Source organism: Dryas octopetala, chromosome 7 (genome assembly GCF_963921425.1).
Source record: "Dryas octopetala chromosome 7, drDryOcto1.1, whole genome shotgun sequence".
NCBI lineage: Eukaryota > Viridiplantae > Streptophyta > Magnoliopsida > Rosales > Rosaceae > Dryas > Dryas octopetala.
The window spans coordinates 12389699-12404267 of NC_141372.1; the positions used below are offsets into that span (position 1 = coordinate 12389699).

A 14569-nucleotide genomic window follows, 5' to 3' on the forward strand; every position below is an offset into this window, starting at 1 on the left:
TCTCTCATCCATGATTCCATGCCAATAAACTAAAATCAAACGGTGCCTAAGAAAACTATTAGGTGCAGAAGCCAGACGTTCCACCAAGTTCCCACCTAATTGATATGACCAGAGTATGTATTCATTACAGCGAGGAATAAAGATGCAAATGGTTATAAAAGTAGTACAGGAGTGAAATTGAAAGCTCAGATCACGAATTCCATTAAGCAAGCAAAACCATCATTATCTAAAACTAGAAAACAAGCAAACCAAGAATAAAAATCCTTATTCAAAAATCTAAACCCTTTACAATCAGTTTTTCTTTACCACAAAATTGATGATACTGACGACCACGCATACTCAGTTTCGTCTTGCATAGTTGCTGTGCTGCATGCATGCTTCTATCTAGATGGTGGTGGTTCTCCCATGAACTACTACTGGTGAGGTGAAGGAGATGCACGCATAGGCCAGCCGAGAAGCGGAGGTGATTCCGGGGGTGTTGCATCATGACTAGGAGAGAAGAGGCTCAATTCCACAAAGGGTCCCCTAGAAGAACCCTCCACCTTTTCCAAAGTACGAAAAGAAATTGATCCACGCTGTTTTGTTGACGACACATCAGAGTTTCTAACAGGGCTAATTCCAGCACTTTCTTCAATATGACTCTGGTTAGCAATAAGAGAAATGGTGTCATTTTGATCATCATTAACTCTCCTACTACCCTCCAAGTCCTGTAAACTTCCCAGGGCTAAAGAATCCGCAACTGGGCAGTAAACAAGCATGCATATACACACCCCGGCACAACACAAAAGGGCAAGAAAAGCCAAGAAAGCAAGGGCTTCAAACTGAAAGTGCTCTGGTTTAGATAAAACAGAGAAACCAAGCAAAGTAACCCTTAATGGAAGGAAACTTGAAACCGAGAATATCAATGTGTAAACTCTCTTCTGCAGACCCTTATTGATGACCAATTTTAAAATCCGCCTTCCAAGCCAAAACAAGTAGACAGTTACAATGGTGGCAAAAATCCCGAGGAGGATAGTACTCAGTAAAGGGTAAGTGCAGAGGGCAATATGATCAGTCTTGTTCATTGTACTTGTGAAGTAGGGAGGCAATTTACGTAAGATCTTATTCTTGTGCAGTTCGGGTCCAATTAAAATAACAAAGAGCTGAAGAACAAGCACTGGGAGGCAGTAGAAAAGAATGTAACCAGTTGTTTTCGCATTCCACTTTCGACTTAGAATTCCTGACTCCATTGTCTGCAAGGGTGCACGAAGTAGGAAAACGAGAGTCAGGAATAGGCAAGGTTCTGCGAACCCCAGATTTGAGACAATGTAGCATTTGCAGACGGTCTCCTGCCATTTCAAGTTAAGGGTATTCAACACTCTTCCCTCGCGTCTCAAAAAACTTAACCGGATAATTTCACCAAAACCCCACCAGATTGCAAACAAGATGAAAGTGATTCGGATTATCCAAGGGCCACTAAAATAACTAAGTTGAATAAAACCCTGACTACGAATGCGAGAGCGAAAGTAAAACAAGTAAATAATGCAGAGGAAACCAGTAAGGATCAAGAGAGCAACTAGACATATGGTCAACACACCGAGTGTATCGGCAGCAAAACTCGTCAGGGGCATTACCCGAAGCACAGATTCCACGCATGCTCTCTGCCAGCATGGATACAAAAGATCCTCTGGTAGCGTATACGCTTCCTTTCCAGAATCAACTATAGGAGCAGTTTACAAAGTAATACCAGAATATGCTCATCGAACACAGATTAACTATATCTACTATTGGAGATGATGTTTCCACAACATTGCCTACAACAACCATATAGCACCAAAAATATCTGTAAAGATCTGGGCTCTTAGGTTGTTTATGTGACCCAGCAACCTGCAATATAAGTGGAAGAAACCATGAGCACACAAGGACTTTTAAAAGAAGGGAAAATAGCTTCTGGTCATAATCCACACAAGATAGTTACATAATGTACACTATAATGAAACAACAAACTTAAGAATACTACAACCATAAAAAAATGAAATTTCTCATATTTGAAAAAAAAAAAAAAAAAGGCTTACAAGGTTCCTTTCATTTGCAACTTCAACAAATACATTATCAACCATAAAGAACATGTGCAATAATATCGATATAAAATAAAACAACCTCCTACAACATTGTAAAAAGAAGCATGAAAAAGTAGCTTTTACTCGAAACAAATAATTAATGACTACAGATTCCATGATTTTGTCAGATTTTTCAAGTACCAACTACATGTGATAAGTTGTTAGCATAATGGATAAATCTATATTCATAACAAACAACGGCGCACACTTGCACAATTATTAAGTTAAATAGGGTGTGCACCCATCCAAATGTCAACTCTTTGAAAGAGTACTGATCACAGGTACTCAAGAAAAGAAAGCGGGGATGAGATTGCATGCTTAATATATATTCCTCTTCCATGCATTAATTACTTTAAGATCCTTCGAGCACCGCTATTAATTTCTTGTTTATTTTCTTATTAAAAATCAAGCTTTTCCCCAAATACATCTGCAAGCAAACAATTGGCTATGCTTTAATGCTTATAAATATATCAGTCAAACTAGAATCTCCCCTTTTAACCAAACAATTGGGTATCCGACCAAGCTGCTCAGACAAATCAGAAAATTGAAAACAAAATAAATGAAAATCATACCAAGAAAGCATAAGATTATACATTTATTTAATATCGATAATAATAAAAACATAAAGAAAATTAAAAGTACGGTTTAAATTTATAATCTTGCTTCTTTTCTTTCCCACCATTTCCCAACAACCAAACGATGAACAAACATTTAAATAAGTACAAAGAAAAAACCTCTTACCAAGCCTTAATTCGAAACTAATCCTTTCAAGAAGAAACAAAAAACCACATATACGACCGCGAAAGTCACAATATCGACAAAAAAATCATTACAATAAGAAGAAAAAAAATATTGAATATCATTAGGACAATAGCAACATAATAGAAACCCTAAATTCAAGAACCGATAGCGAGAAAGATTACAGAATGAAACAAAAGGGAGATCAATCGAGAGCTTACAAGGCGGAGAATCGTGATCTGGTGAAGTCAAACGGTGAATTGGAGAATCACAGAACAAGATCAGCAAACCCTAACTTGCACGCACGGAGAGAGAGAGAGAGAGAGAGAGAGAGAGAGAGAGAGAGAGAGAGAGAGAGAGAGAGGGAGAGGGAGAGGGAGAGGGAGAGCGAGCCAGCGTAGTTAGGGGAATAGGTGAGTGGGACTTTGTTGGTGACAGGCTGTATCCAGCTGTGTCGTCCGAGCCATGTGGTTCGGAAACTGAATAAGCTTGCTTCGGCTTCTATTCGATCCTACGTGGCAATGTCGTGGCGGCGTTTACGGTGAGGTTTTCCTTTTTTCTCTTTGGTGCTGTGTTTTGGGCGATAGGGAGTGTTTGTTTCATGCCCCTTTTTTGGACTCTGAATTTTCGATTTTCCTATTCTTATAATTTTTTCAAGGGATATGTTAATTTTAAGTTACTGATAATATTTTTATTTAACCACAAACACTCGAAGTCCTCATCTTAAGTTAATAAAAAAATTAACACCGTGGTCCCACTTCCCATTTAATAAAATTTAACTGAAACTGTGACTACAACTTGCAAATAAATAAACTGTAAAAATCACTAAATCACCAAATCACCGATATAATAAATTGACTATAAAACTCGATCTTCAAATAATAATAAGCTAAACAATGTGCCAAACAAAACCCAAATTAAATATGCATGAATGAGCTAGGCAAAGCATGAAATACAACTAGATCTGAATATACAAATTGCAACACAAAAATCAAAATCAAACAAATTAGTACATATAAATCAATAAATCAAAATTAACAAAATTGAGAAAAAAAATTAAGCATAAAATCGAAGCAAAACAAATATGAAACTATAACTATTGATGAACAACAATATCGAAATCCAAAAAATCGCGAACAAGAAATTAAGAGAAGAGAAGAAAATCACAAAATTCGTAAATTAAAATAAAAAACAAAATTGATAACAAAAATTAAGCACCAAATCGAAGCAAAACAAACTTAAACTATAGTGATTGATGAACAACAACATTGATAACCAAATCGCAAAGAAGAAATTGAGAGTAGAGAAGATCGGATCAAGATATCGAGTCAAATAAAAAAAAAACGACTTCCCTTTCAGAAATTAAATACATTAATAACTCAAAAACCATAAAAAGGCAAAATCGTAAAAGACTTAACCTTATTATTAACTTTTTAGAATAGATGTATTACATATTATTATACAATATAGTTGTGATATAAATACTGAATACTTTATTTTTATTCTAATTTATTTGGTTTTTCATTTCATTTATGTGAATTGTATTGGGGTCATTATTGAGCTGGCATGCACCTAGATAATCGGGTTTGAGCTGGACTTGACTCAGACTTAACCAGGCTAAGAGACATTGTCAAGTCGGGCGAGGCCCAGATCACAATATGCATGTCCAAGTTATCTTTTAATTTTGTTTTAATTATGTAAATCCATAAAAAATACATCCAAAAGTGTTGAATAGGCGACACAATTTTTACTAGGTGGTCGCATGGCTTACGCTATATATTATCTTTTATTTATTACTCTTCCTCTTATCCGATTTGGGTAACTTGAATATTTATCTAATAAATGTTAGGTTAGAAAATAAAAGAGAGAATTTAATCATGTATCAAGAATACATAAAATTCTAATTTATGTGAGTAATCTTATTACTCATAGGGCATGCATGTTTACTTATTGGGAATGAGAATGATTCCTATTCTTGTGTTTACTAACATTTGAGAATCATTTTCATTCATATTCATGTGTTTACTTAACTGTTAGGAATGAGAATGAAATCTCATTCCCTTGTTTACCAAACTTAGAGGAGAAATGGAATGCATGTGGGGCCCCATTCCTGATTTGGGTGAATGAGATTCATTAGGGGGGTGTCCATAATGAAGGAGAGGGAATCAAAATAAAATTTTCATGTCCAAAATGCCCCCACATTTTTTATGAAAAAACGAAAATTACCCTTTATTTTATCATTTAAAATGAATATTTAAAGAAATATTAAATATTTGATAGAAATAAATTGTAAATATAAATATTTAGTAAATGGATTAATAAATAAAAATAATAAAATTGTGAATATTAATAAATAAAAATATTTTGTGAATATTAAAATTGTAAAAAATATAATGAATTAATAAATAGTTGATAGAAATATAAATAATAATAAAATGAATATTTATAATTTAAAAAATTGTGATTAATAAATAACATCTAATTAAGAAATATAATGGACGTTGTATAAGGGCATTTTAGTAATCAAACTCATTTTAATTCTGATTCATACTATTTAGTAAACACATTTATGTAAATCAACTTAATTTTATTCTCATTCATGACGGTTAGTAAACACATCAATGAGAATGGTTGATTCCGATTCCTGTTCATTCTTATTCCGATTCTTGCTCATTCCGATTCTAGTTTAATAAACATGTCCCTAGTTACCAAATAACATAAGTCATAACAGAGACACCAATCTCAGTTTCTCAACGGTGTCATTGACCAAACTCAATTGTTCATACACAAAGCCACCATTAGCCATCTTTAGAGTAAACAAAGCACCTTAGAAGATATATCTACTAATGCTCAGCTGCCCATGCATCTACGTAACACACTTTTGAGTTTTGGCAAACGTCAATTGAATGGATCCCAAAGCCGTTTAGTCGAACTTCTCCTATTTTTTTTTTAGTCATTCCTGTAGGCAACATTCCTTCCAAAGATTCAGATTGATCATTCATTCTCATATAATTGTGATTTGAGTTATCCGTAGATTCAAATCTATGCCATTGAACTTGTCAATATTCTATTTAGACTTTATTAATGGATTTGCCTTTACAAATACAAAAAGAGAGGCTCTGAGATTGATGGCGGCTTTTAGAAAACACAGTATTTCTAGGGAAGTTAATGAGGATTACTATTAGGGGGCGGCTATTCCGACCACCCTGTTCTACTTAGTTGACCACCCTAAATTGAATTTAGTAAAAGACATATATACCCTATAGCAAAATGACCATAAAGGACATCTAATATTTGGTTTTCTCCCAACACCCCCTACCATCTTCAACCACCAGCTGAGAGGAGCACCATCATCTTCACCACCATCTTCAACCTTCCACCACCACCATCTTCAACCTTCATCTTCCACCTTCCACCACCACCATCATCAACCTTCCACCCTAGATATAGATTGTTGTTTTAAACAATCCCACCCACGTGCTCCACCCACAATCCCACCCGCTGGCTCCACCCACTCCACTCTCTTCTACCACCACCACCATCTTCAACCAACCCTAGACATAGATTGTTTTTGTAAACAAATGCATTGTATCCAAATCACCTACTTTTGACAAATGGACAATCAGAACGACAACTTGGAGTCATCAAATGAAGTAAGTTTGAGTTTTTTTTTAGTTTTTTTGAATTTTTTCGCGGCTGAAAAACTGTGAGTTCGTGTTTTTATTCGGTAAACCAGTACCGAAATATACATTATATTTCGGTGGATGGTCACCGAATAAATGTATATATTTCGGTAGGTATCCACCGTTTATAAATGTAATGTCAAATTTTTACACATTTGTTCGGTCGATGCCCGTCGAAAAATGGCAATACATTCGGTGGTTTGTCACCGAAGTTTATACCACCGTTCGGCAGATATCCACCGAATGAATAACGTATAGTTTTTAAAATAGTTTTATTCGGTAGGTAGTTGTCGAATTATATTGGTATATTCGGTACTTAGCCACCGAATATACATGGTTTATTCGGTGGATTCCCGTCGAATACTGGGACAGAACTACTTTTTTTCCCGAATGACCAACGTATAATTGTTTCATTCGGTAGTCAATTGTCGAACTTTGTTTGAATATTCGGTACTTAGCCACCGAATATATGTGATATTTTCGGTGGCTTCCCGTCGAATACTGGGACAAAAATTAATTTTTTTTTTTTTTGCTGAATAGGAGCAGCAAGTGGATGCTTCCACCGAACTCAGTATAGTTGAAGGAAGGTGCAATTTTGACTACACCAATGAATTCACAACAGCGGAGGTAAACATTGTTTGTATGGCCGGGAATTATGATTTATGCATACCTAAATATGAATTGTAAATAATATATATAATTATCATGTGTAGGTGTTTCAAAGTAAGGATTCAATGGTTAGTTGGATTCGTGCACAAGGAAAAAGGAACAACATGGTAATTGTCATTAGAAGGTCTGATGCAGGCGGGGTTCGTGGTAAGAGAGCTTGGATCAAATTTGCTTGTGAGAGAAATGGTCAATATGAGCCAAATAGATCAAGGAAGTCATCAAAGTCAGATTCAGGCGACAAAACATCCGATACTGCTAGCCGTAAGCAACCGGTTTCTGATGACTCTAAGGACACCCGTTCGAAGAAATGTGGATGTCCATTCTCGTTGAAGGCGGTGAACACTGGATGTGGTGATCAATGGGAGTTGGAGGTTGCATGTGGAGTGCATAACCATGTAGTTTCAGAGTATATTGAAGGGCATTCATTCGCAGGCAGATTAACTGAAGAAGAGAATTCATTGTTAGTGGCTTTGTCCAAGACTTTGGTGAAACCGAAAGATATATTGAAGACCATAAAAAGTCAGAATCCACAGAATACATCAATCATCAAGACAGTATACAATGCCAGGCAAAAACATAGGGTCATCGAGAGGGCCGGTAGATCAGAGATGCAAGTATTGCTAACTAAGCTGAGAGAACATAATTATGTTGAGTGGCATAGAAGTTCTGGTGATGTTGTGACTGACCTGTTTTGGACTCATCCTGAGAGTGTTGATATATTACGTGCATTTCCGCATGTACTGATAATGGATTGCACTTATAAGACTAATAGGTACCGTTGGCCACTTTTTGAGATTGTGGGTGTGACTTCCACTAGCATGACATTCTCTGTTGCATTCGCTTATATATGTTCTGAGAAGGAGGATAATTATACATGGGCTTTGGGTAGAGTACGGTCTTTATTGAATGATGACTGTCTTCCTAACGTGATTGTCACGGATCGGGAACTAGCACTCATGTCTGCAATCCCTAAAGTGTTTCCTAGTGCCAGACATTTATTGTGTAGATGGCACATTAGCAAAAATGTGTTGAAAAATTGCAGGAAGTTGTTTGGTACGGTTGACCATTGGGAGAAGTTTAATGCTGCCTGGAATTGTTTGGTTGGATCGGAGAGTGAGGATGAGTATGTGAGTCGTTTGCGTGACATGGAAACCAACTTTTGTTCATACGCTGGAGCTATTGAGTACATTAAGGATAGTTGGTTGATACCTTATAAGGAGAGGTTTGTGGCTGCATGGACAGATGCTTGTATGCACCTTGGTAACACCACTTCGAACAGGTAGTCTATTTTTGTTATCATTGACTTGTTATATGCTTAGACACACATACTAACTTCTTGTTACGAACAGGGCTGAAAGTGCACATTCAAGGTTAAAGAAGGAACTTGGCACTAGTCAGCTTAGTTTTGAGTTATCATGGCAGCATATTCATACATTGCTAGAGTTGCAGCATACACACATTAAGGCATCATTTGAGAAAAGCCGTTGTTTTATCCAGCATAGTGTCAGGAAACATGAGGAGATGAAGGAATTGTTAGGCTATGTATCAGATACAGCATTGAATATAATTGGTTGTGAGATAAGGAGGTACCTTCACTAACTAACCTTCATTCTACGCATTAAACACTTATTTAGTTTGTACCAATAATTTATTCACTTCTTTCATATTGTACAGGGTTGAATGAATTGGAGGTGCCTTACCATGTGATTGCACCATTCGTCGGACACACGAGTTGCCATGTGCACATGAGATTTTGTCGTATAGACGACGTAACCGGCCTATTCCACTTGACTCCCTTCATCCTTATTGGAGAAAATTGGATTACAATAGGGAACCGGAGGTCACAAAACTCTCAGATCCTCCAGTTAATGCCACAGTAGATAGACTAATAAAATGGATGGAAGAGCAAGATGCAGACACCCAGAAGCACATAAGTTTGAAGTTAGAAGAGCTTATGAATCCAAGTTCCACTACTCTGAGGGAACCACAAGTGAAGACCAAGACTAGGGGCCGCCCAAGTAAAGCTGAAACCTCTACTAGGCGTTTGCCATCCGCATTTGAGTACGTACTTTCCGGTTGTGACAGTCATTCACCCTCACCGTCCATTGGCAATGTTGGCTGTACCTCGCCAAAAAAGAAACTAAAAAAACGGGCCAACAAAGTGAAGACGAGTTCGCCCATTCCATTTGCTCAGCCACATCGGTATATAGACCAGTTTCAACCCATCATGAGACCGTACATTTCTGGTGTAACCGACGTCTTACCAGATGGTAATTGTGGATATAGAGTTGTAGCTGCAGCTATGGGATTTGGAGTGGATGCTTGGCGGAAGGTACGCACAGACTTATCCAGGACACTGCTACATACACCGGCTTTGTTTGAGTCAGTTTTCCATGTGCGCGAGCGAGTTATGGAGTTTCAGAGGGTACTTGACTATTTTGATGACACCCCTGCACCCAGAGATCATTGGATGACTATGCCCGAGATGGGATATATTATCGCCACATGTTATGGTGTAACCGTGATCCATTTATGTAGATCGTTATGCCTTACGTGTCTCCCACTATATGCACACTCAGAAGCACATCAGGACGTTGAGCTCCGTGAGATTTGCATTGGTTTTGTCAACGGTGATCATTTTGTACAGGTACGGCTATAAATTGTGTAATTGTAAATTTATAGTAGAAAAATTGTCATTGCTAAGTTATTCACTTAATTAATATGTGTAGGTACACTTGTCCCCGGGCCATCCTATGCCACCTATTTCAGATGATTGGCATAAACATGCCGACGCGTATGCCGCACGTGGTTGGTACATTGGATATCAAAATCGCCTTGAGGAGTTCAAGCGAATTAATGGTGACGTGCCTACGCCGGAAATTGTGTCTCTTGATAATGATTGAATTTCAACTTAATTAAATCTAGTGAATTTTTTTTAACCTTTATGGCGTACGTACCATGTATGTGGGATGATATTAACCTTTATTAGATCTTGACTCATGCATAATATTATCATAATATGTGGTGCTCCAATATTTGTTCGGATTGTTTTTATGCAATTTCAAAGTCACTAAATTAAGATGCTCCAATTTTAGCCAAAATAAAAAACAGAAGGTCCTAATTACAAATAACCCTCATAATTAGTCATTAACTTTTGGCCCTTGTGTTCATCAAAAAAACATCTGAACATGAAAGCGGGTGATCACTGCCGAGTGCGGCGCTGGTAGGTCATGGTGCTGCTCAAGTGTGTGCCCACCAAGATATGTTGTAGACTGTCAATCGCCCTGTAAAGGTGAGAGGGACGCCTTGTGGCCTCATCCTCGCCCAATGCCACAATAGGGCGAGTGATATGCAACATACGGTCAACACAGTCCTGTAAGTAACAAAATCATATATAAGCAACAATTTATATACCATGTCAAAATATAAGCCAATTTGAGCCTAAATAAACAATTTTCACCACCAATTTCAAAATTTAAGCCTTTGGATCCATACCCTGCCAAATCCTGGTGCCACGGTCCTGTGGGGGTCAAATGCAGTCCTCAGTGCTGGATTTTGGATGTACGGATGAGATACATAATGGAACCACTGGAGGTAGCCGTCAACGGTGTCAGATGGAGCCTTCACTGGTACACTGCGACTATCTTCAGACAATAAGTGGTCCGGCCACCTCTCCCATGTACTATCAAAGTACTCGTAAAAGGGATTGTACGATTGTGCATAAGCACCTCGTCCACCACGCTGAGGAGCACGTGCTGCAGGAGGGATAGTTTGTACCCGTCCAAATTGCCTTAAGACTCTCTCCGGATAATATGGCTCCATAATGTCGAAACACTTGATCAATCCTGTGTAAAATGCAACATCTAGTAATGGATGTTGTTGTCTACTGGATTTGTAGGGTTCCCATATAACCTGAAGAAAGAAAAAAAACCAAAATAAGTTAGTATCAAATAATTCATCCAAGAGCAACAAATGCAAAATTAAGTCTAATTTTTCATTATCACTATAAATATATACCTCATCCGCCTTCAAATCGTCAAGTCGTTGTCTCAGTTTCTGCACATCTTCACAAGTTGTCCCGGTATCCTTCGTTGGAGTCCATCGGAGCACACGGGGGCTACTCTCTAAGTAGTTAATGTCATAGCCCGGACTAACAATATGGTTCATATGCTCATACACCCATGCCTCCAACAAGGTCATATATCCACACATTTGCTTAACCTTAGACCTAGAAGCAACACCTAACTGCCGATATAGGAAAGATAAGGCCCCTGCACCCCATGCATAATGGCTAGTGGTGTCGAGATTAGTAAGTAATCGTAGATACTGGACTTGTACCCTTGTGCCAGTCTTATCGGCAAAAAGGGTACATCCCAATAAGAACAATAAATAGGCTCTAGCAGCACACCTCACTAGCTCATCATCATCTGTATCACACACATGGCCAAACCTCGACCGTAACCACTCGAGACGCACATACCCACCAGAATAGTCATCCAACTCCGATGTGGCATCTGCCTCACTCACCCCTAAGTATGTTCTCAATAACAAATTTGATGCAATATGATCATGAGGGGGTGTAGAAAGTGATAAACCCACAACCGGAATTCCCAAAATGTTTAACACATCATCTAGTGTGATGGTCATCTCACCGAATGGCATATGGAAAGTATTAGTCTCAGGCTGCCACCTCTCAACAAAGGCTGAGACCACTACCTTATCAACAGTACGGTACGAGCATGACACCAGTGGTCCGAGCCCAGATCTCATCACATACCCCTTCACATTGTTATTATCATTTCTACTCCACAAGTCCCATGTGCGCAGCTTTTTTTTTTTTTGGATATGCATCTTAGGGGCTCACGTTCCTATTTTCAAAAACAAGCCACAAGTCAATTACAATATGCAAACTATATAGTTATAAAATTTTAAATTATATAAGTCATTATGTATAATCTCTAATACCTCATTTTTCCAAAAGGAGGCAGCAATGTGACTGTTGAAGCTCCTAAGCAATGACATATCAGTGGGACCTCCAGGGAAAGGCCCATCTGAATCATTGTTGTCATCTTCCATTACATTCTCTTCTGGCTGGACATCATCCCCCCTCTCTTCGTAAATAGTTTTGCCCGTCCTCCTACGCCTCTCTGAAGCTGTAGGACGTGTTCGATCTTCATTTGCATCACCGCCTCTAGAAGATCTACCTCTAGAAGTTTCGCCTCGAGCAGATTTACCTCTAGATGCTCCTCTCCTATTCATACCTATATTCAAAAATTGAAATCATGTTCAGAATACAGAGAATATAAGTTATCATGAAATATAGAATAAGAGAAAAGTGTATGTAAAAATATTTTATATTCATGTCATTCGGCAGATGTCTACCGAAAATTTCAGATCTATTCGGTAGATGTCCACCGAAATATTAAGATCCATTCGACAGACACCCACCGAACATATATCAATGTTTCGACAGATGCCCGTCGAATGGAACCAGCACAGTTAAATCAATATATTCATTCGACAGAGACCCACCGAATGACATTTGATATTTCGGAGGATATCTACCGAATAAATATAAATAATTCGGAACTGAACTACCGAATGAATTTGTAACACATTTCCAGCAAATTCTGTTCGGAAGTATACTGTCGAATATTTTGAAATAATTCGACAGTATACTTCCGAACAAGTTAAGAAATTTCGGTACACCAGTACCGAATGAAATTCGAAATCAGACTGAATTTTGCAGACACCCACTTTCAAAATCTCATTCTAATTTCTCTAAAATATCACATATCTGTGTAATTGGAAGGCCAATTATATATATTAATGCATTATACAACCCTAATGTAGGAATGTAGGAGGGAGAGAGTGACAGAGAGTGAGTAAGCTAGGGAGAGTAAGCAACCACCTGAAATTGCAGAGGAGGCCTCGGCGGTGGAGGGGAGGACCGGCGACGGCGGGGAGGAACGGCGACGGCGGGGAGGACCGGCGACAGCGGGGAGGACCGGCGACTGGTGGCGTGTAGGCGGGGGTGGGGTCTGCGGGTAGGCCAGGGGGTGGGGTCTGCGGGTGGTTAACTGGTGGGGTGTTTGTTTGGGTGGGGTAGGTGGGTTTAGATAGTAAAAAGGGGTATTTTGTGTCATTTTGTGAAATAAGGGGTATTTCTGTCATTTTAGGGTGGTTAACTCAGTAGAAATTAAAAAAATTATACAAGGGGGTGGTGAACTCAGCAAGGGTGGTCAACTCAGCACAAAATGGTGGTGTGCATAGCCCCCCACAAGAAAAAATCAAAGTCGAAGGATTGGGAGTTGGTATAGATTTGGACTCCTTGTGAATGTAACTCAGAGGGGTTTATCTTATACCATATAGGGGAGAGGTTGTTGCCATTCTTTTGTTCCACTTTTGAAAATATTTCAATTACTCATTACAGCTTTAACTATCCTATCCTACAACTTCTATAAAAAAAAATAATAATAATAAAAAAAACAAAAAAAAAACAAAACAGAGATGACACTTTCCGGATTCAATTTTTTTATTTTATTTTCAACACTTAAACAAAAATCTAATTTTCAATTCTACCCTAATGTAAATTAACCTTCAAGACTTGAAAATTTAATTAAATTATCTTGAACCTATAACCAACATCAATTTTTTACTCACATCGATATTCTACTCTCTATTAAAATCTTAAACACACTATACCACTCTTCATATTGATGCAAACAAGTTTAATATTGACAAATGAATGGTTAAATTGTGGTTTGAGAGTCTTTAAATGAAGTATTTTCGGCATCAAGCATACTGAACTTTTATTTCATTAGCTCCCTTGGTACCAAGCCTCTGCTCAACATTGCGGAGGAGCTTGCGAACGAGATCCTTAGCCTCAGCAGAGAGCTTTGCTTCCTCTGGGAATTTCAGATGAGTTCTCCAGCTCACAATCAGATCAGTTATCACTTGGACATCAATTTGATTCCTGGGACCTACTCATCAGTTTTCTGCTTGCACACACAGTGAATACAAATTTAAATCATTCAATCAAATGACTACCTTTTGTCCCATTCCCAAGAAAGGAGCTGCTTGGCCATTTCATTATTGTTAACTCAATATTTCGATAAGAAGTAATTGCTTACAAATTTTGGAAACCATTGATTATTTTGAAAAGATATTTATCATAAAGTATAAATAAACAGCTATCACAAACCTAGAAACCCAGTCATACCAACAATATCACCACGCTGAACACTAATCACAGACTCATAATCTGTTCCTGAGACATGCTTTTATAAACTATATGTTCACATTATAAACTCATAATCTGTTCTTGTGACATGCATCAATGATGCCTTACCACTCAAACATTTACTCAGTGAGCTCCAT

General features: G+C 38.0%; 3 protein-coding genes across 3 annotated transcripts; 2 read left to right on the forward strand and 1 right to left on the reverse strand.

Moving 5' to 3' along the window:
- Positions 1-42: 42 nt before the first annotated feature.
- On the reverse strand, positions 43-3183 carry LOC147279776 (plasminogen activator inhibitor). Its single transcript, XM_086250915.1, has 2 exons — positions 3059-3183; positions 43-1866 (listed from the first exon to the last, which is right to left on the reverse strand). Exon 2 carries the CDS (start codon positions 1608-1610, stop codon positions 414-416), a length of 1197 nt encoding a protein of 398 aa, XP_086107041.1. The 5' UTR covers positions 1611-1866; positions 3059-3183; the 3' UTR covers positions 43-413.
- Positions 3184-6027: 2844 nt separating this feature from the next.
- On the forward strand, positions 6028-8252 carry LOC147279777 (uncharacterized). Its single transcript, XM_086252066.1, has 4 exons — positions 6028-6490; positions 7061-7147; positions 7234-8115; positions 8232-8252. Exons 1-4 carry the CDS (start codon positions 6452-6454, stop codon positions 8250-8252), a joined length of 1029 nt encoding a protein of 342 aa, XP_086108192.1. The 5' UTR covers positions 6028-6451.
- Positions 8253-9086: 834 nt separating this feature from the next.
- LOC147279778 (uncharacterized) lies at positions 9087-10261 on the forward strand. Its single transcript, XM_086252067.1, has 2 exons — positions 9087-9836; positions 9919-10261. The coding sequence occupies exons 1-2, from the start codon at positions 9087-9089 to the stop codon at positions 10090-10092; spliced, it is 924 nt and encodes a 307-aa protein (XP_086108193.1). The 3' UTR covers positions 10093-10261.
- The last annotated feature ends 4308 nt before the right edge of the window (positions 10262-14569 follow it).

What these genes read in the sequence shown, in the direction of transcription:
- LOC147279778 (XM_086252067.1), top strand. Translation starts at nt 9,087, where the DNA reads ATGGAAGAGCAAGATGCAGACACCCAGAAGCACATAAGTTTGAAGTTA. An exon ending in ACGGTGATCATTTTGTACAG is followed by an intron (nt 9,837 to 9,918) that starts GTACGGCTATAA and finishes TAATATGTGTAG; the next exon opens with GTACACTTGTCCCCGGGCCA.
- LOC147279777 (XM_086252066.1), top strand. Translation starts at nt 6,452, where the DNA reads ATGGACAATCAGAACGACAACTTGGAGTCATCAAATGAA. An exon ending in ACTTGGAGTCATCAAATGAA is followed by an intron (nt 6,491 to 7,060) that starts GTAAGTTTGAGT and finishes TTTGCTGAATAG; the next exon opens with GAGCAGCAAGTGGATGCTTC. An exon ending in ATGAATTCACAACAGCGGAG is followed by an intron (nt 7,148 to 7,233) that starts GTAAACATTGTT and finishes TATCATGTGTAG; the next exon opens with GTGTTTCAAAGTAAGGATTC.
- LOC147279776 (XM_086250915.1), bottom strand. Translation starts at nt 1,610, where the DNA reads ATGCCCCTGACGAGTTTTGCTGCCGATACACTCGGTGTGTTGACCATA.